The sequence below is a fragment of the Lipotes vexillifer genome, unplaced genomic scaffold (assembly GCF_000442215.2).
Source record: "Lipotes vexillifer unplaced genomic scaffold, Lipotes_vexillifer_v1.1 scaffold342, whole genome shotgun sequence".
Classification (NCBI taxonomy): Eukaryota; Metazoa; Chordata; class Mammalia; order Artiodactyla; family Lipotidae; genus Lipotes; species Lipotes vexillifer.
In genome coordinates, this window is record NW_006786802.1 from 479,948 (window position 1) to 482,842 (window position 2,895).

Genomic DNA, 2,895 nt, shown 5'->3' on the forward strand with positions numbered 1-2,895 from the left:
GCGAGGCGACAAAAACACAGAAGCAGGGCACCACTCCCCAGCACTGTGTGCCTGCCTCAGTAGCCTCCTTGTACTGGAGGTAGTTTGGCCTTTGGGAAACGGGCTCCTGACTACTGTCTCCCTTCCCGGTTGGTGTGACAGCTCAAAGAGCAAAAGCGACTAACGAGGCTTGCCGCGGACTCCGTGGTGAGTAACCGTCAGGACTACTCAAAGGGAGCTAGCTATCCACTTGTCTCGCTTCGTTATTTAACGCCAGGTCTGCCTACCCCCTACAATGATGCCGTCCCCGGGGCGCATCCCATGATTAGGGAACCTCCACCCTGGCGTGGGGTGGACCGGCTACAGTGGGGGAGTCGCCCCTGCAAAGTTCAGGCAAAGAAGCCCCCGGAGAAACGAGCCAGGATCCCTCCAGGAAAGGAAAACACAAGTGAGGACTCGCGGCTGAAGGCAACGTTCCCCGCGCTGCGGTTACAGGAGCCGGTACCGGAAAAATGCTTCCAAAGGACCGTGCTGGGGACCGGGGCTGGCAACGCCTGGGGACACGTGGGGTGGGCGAAACGGTGGTGAGGGTCACATCCGCCTGCGCTCTCTGACACCGCTCCCCGGCTCCAGCCAAACCAGGGACACGAGCGGGAGGCGGGGGCTGTTCTCAGGCTTGCAGGAAACCGGCGGCCGGCGGCGCGGGGCCTGGGGCGGGGAAGACCGGAGGACGCGGGAGCCGGATTCCTGCACAACCCGCCAACAGGGTGGCTGCTCCCGTCGGGCACATGGGGAAGGGGCGGCCAGGGGGCTGGGACACCGCTTACCGCACGGCACCCGGCTCCGCCGCTCCAGCCGGCACCACCGAAGTGGAATCGTGCGCTCGGCCCCGCGTGTGTTGCTCACAGCCCGGCCCAGGGCGCTGCGGCCGGCGCGGGCGCCGGATCCGCGGGGCGGGTGCAAGGCGGGGGCGGGGCCTCTGCGCCCGGGCCGCCTCCGCGGCCTATAACTGAGCCCCCGGGCTCCTCGCTCCCACACGGCCCCCACCGGACCCCTGAAGCGGCTTCGCCCCTTGCTTTGGACCTCGAGCCTCACTTCTCCTCCAGATGGACCCCAAGTGCTCCTGCCCCACTGGTAAGGGAGCCCTGGCTTTGAGCCTTAGGATGCCCCCTTCCCGGGCACAGGACGAGAAGGGAGGCTTTTGAGTTTGAGCTCAGGAGGACTCCCGTCACGGGTCCAGGCCTATCTTGGTAGCCAGGCTCCCCTGGGCATGTCAGTCTCCCTTTGCCTCGCTGTTAACACTGAGGGCACGGAGGCTCCGCGCTGTCCTTCTTGAGGTCACCCAGCAGGGCAGGGGGTTGCGAGACCGGGACCCAGTGTGTGGAGGAGGCCTCGGAGCTGCCAGGACTTGATGGGAGGAGGGGACACTCTGCCTCTTTGGGGTTCAGGCCATGGGCCCTGGCCCCCAGCCCCAGTCAGCCTGGGCTGGGTCTGGAGCCCGGGACCTTCCCTGTGGAGTCCCGTCAGGAGGGGCCCTACTCTCCTCGGACCAGAAGAGAGGAGCTGGGGCTTCTCTATCCGCCCGAGTGCACACGAGCTCCCAGGGCTGGGTCCCGACAGAGGAGGAGGGCTCAGGGAGGCTTTGCTGACCGTCTGCCGTAGCTCCTGCGTCCCCTCTCCCTGCTCACTGCTGGCCTTTCCCTTCCTGGCAGGCGGCTCCTGCAGCTGCGCTGGCTCCTGCACCTGCAAAGCCTGCAGATGCACCTCCTGCAAGAAGAGTGAGTGTGCGGGGGCCTTCTCTGGGAATGCGGGGTCTGGGCTGAGCGCGAGGAGGGAGCCCAGAGCTCGGCAGGCAGGAGCAGGACAGTGACCAAACTTCCCGGCACCCCGCTCACCAGGAAGGGATTCACAATCAGAGCTGGAAGCACCTTCGGCATGACCGAGAACCCAGGCGCGCACTAGAGAACAGGGAGACTGAGGCCCAGACGGGTCACCAACAAACAACCTCAGACCTGTCACTAGAACTAGTCCTCCTGCCTCCCGAGTCACGCTTCTGAATCCCCTCAGGGACTGAAGCGCTTTAGGGACACGAGCCAGTGGCCGTGTGTGGCTTCTCGGGCCTGGTGCAGCCCCTTCCTGTCGAAGCAGCCCAGAGCTTCCCTGTGCCCGGCGGGAGCTGCTCTCTGAGGGGTCTGCCTCCACTTTGATCCCGAGGTCTTGGCTCACATCACTGGTGGTGCTGGGGGCTGGCTTTCTCTTGTCCCCAGAGGCCCTGCTCCCTGTCTCTGCAAGGCGCTGGGCCCCGTCCTGGGCACAGATGGGCCGGGCAACCTGAACCTAGCGTCTGAGAGCAATTATCTCGGGACAGAGGACAGCATCGTAAACTCAGGGTCTGGGCCTGAGGGCGGCTGGGGCCAGGCCTGCTGTTGGGCAGGGTGGCTCCGGACAACGCGTGGTCCGACTGCACGCTGCCCTTGCCTCCCCAGGCTGCTGCTCCTGCTGCCCCGTGGGCTGCGCCAAGTGTGCCCAGGGCTGCGTCTGCAAAGGGGCCTCGGACAAGTGCAGCTGCTGTGCCTGATGTCGCGGAGAGCCTGCCCCGGGTGTCAACAGAGCGACCAGGACAAACCTGCATTTGACCGTTTCTCATACGACCGGACCTGACGCTACATTCCTTTTTTCTATGAAATATGCGAGTCGTAATAAAAGCTGTTGACTTTATTCTGGCTCTGTCTTCCTTTGTCTGTCTTGGACAAAGAGACTCCGTGCCCATCACGGAGGGCTGGCGTGGGCAACTGGACTGGACGTGCAGAGACCTCGGCTCTGGACCACAGAGTACCCCCCGCCCGCCCCCGAAAACACAGACACACACACACACACACACACACACACACACACACACACACACACACACACACA

The 2,895-nt window shown here is 64.3% G+C and overlaps 1 protein-coding gene across 1 annotated transcript; it reads left to right on the forward strand.

The window, feature by feature from the left end:
* The first annotated feature begins 1,085 nt into the window (after positions 1–1,085).
* LOC103070640 (metallothionein-1E-like) lies at positions 1,086–2,557 on the forward strand. Its single transcript, XM_007459446.1, has 3 exons — positions 1,086–1,113; positions 1,692–1,757; positions 2,466–2,557. Exons 1-3 carry the CDS (start codon positions 1,086–1,088, stop codon positions 2,555–2,557), a joined length of 186 nt encoding a protein of 61 aa, XP_007459508.1.
* Positions 2,558–2,895: the final 338 nt, after the last annotated feature.

Coding starts and splice junctions, on each gene's coding strand:
- LOC103070640 (XM_007459446.1), top strand. CDS start 1,086: ATGGACCCCAAGTGCTCCTGCCCCACTG. Junction 1,114..1,691: donor CAAGTGCTCCTGCCCCACTG/GTAAGGGAGCCC, acceptor CCTTCCTGGCAG/GCGGCTCCTGCAGCTGCGCT. Junction 1,758..2,465: donor ATGCACCTCCTGCAAGAAGA/GTGAGTGTGCGG, acceptor TTGCCTCCCCAG/GCTGCTGCTCCTGCTGCCCC.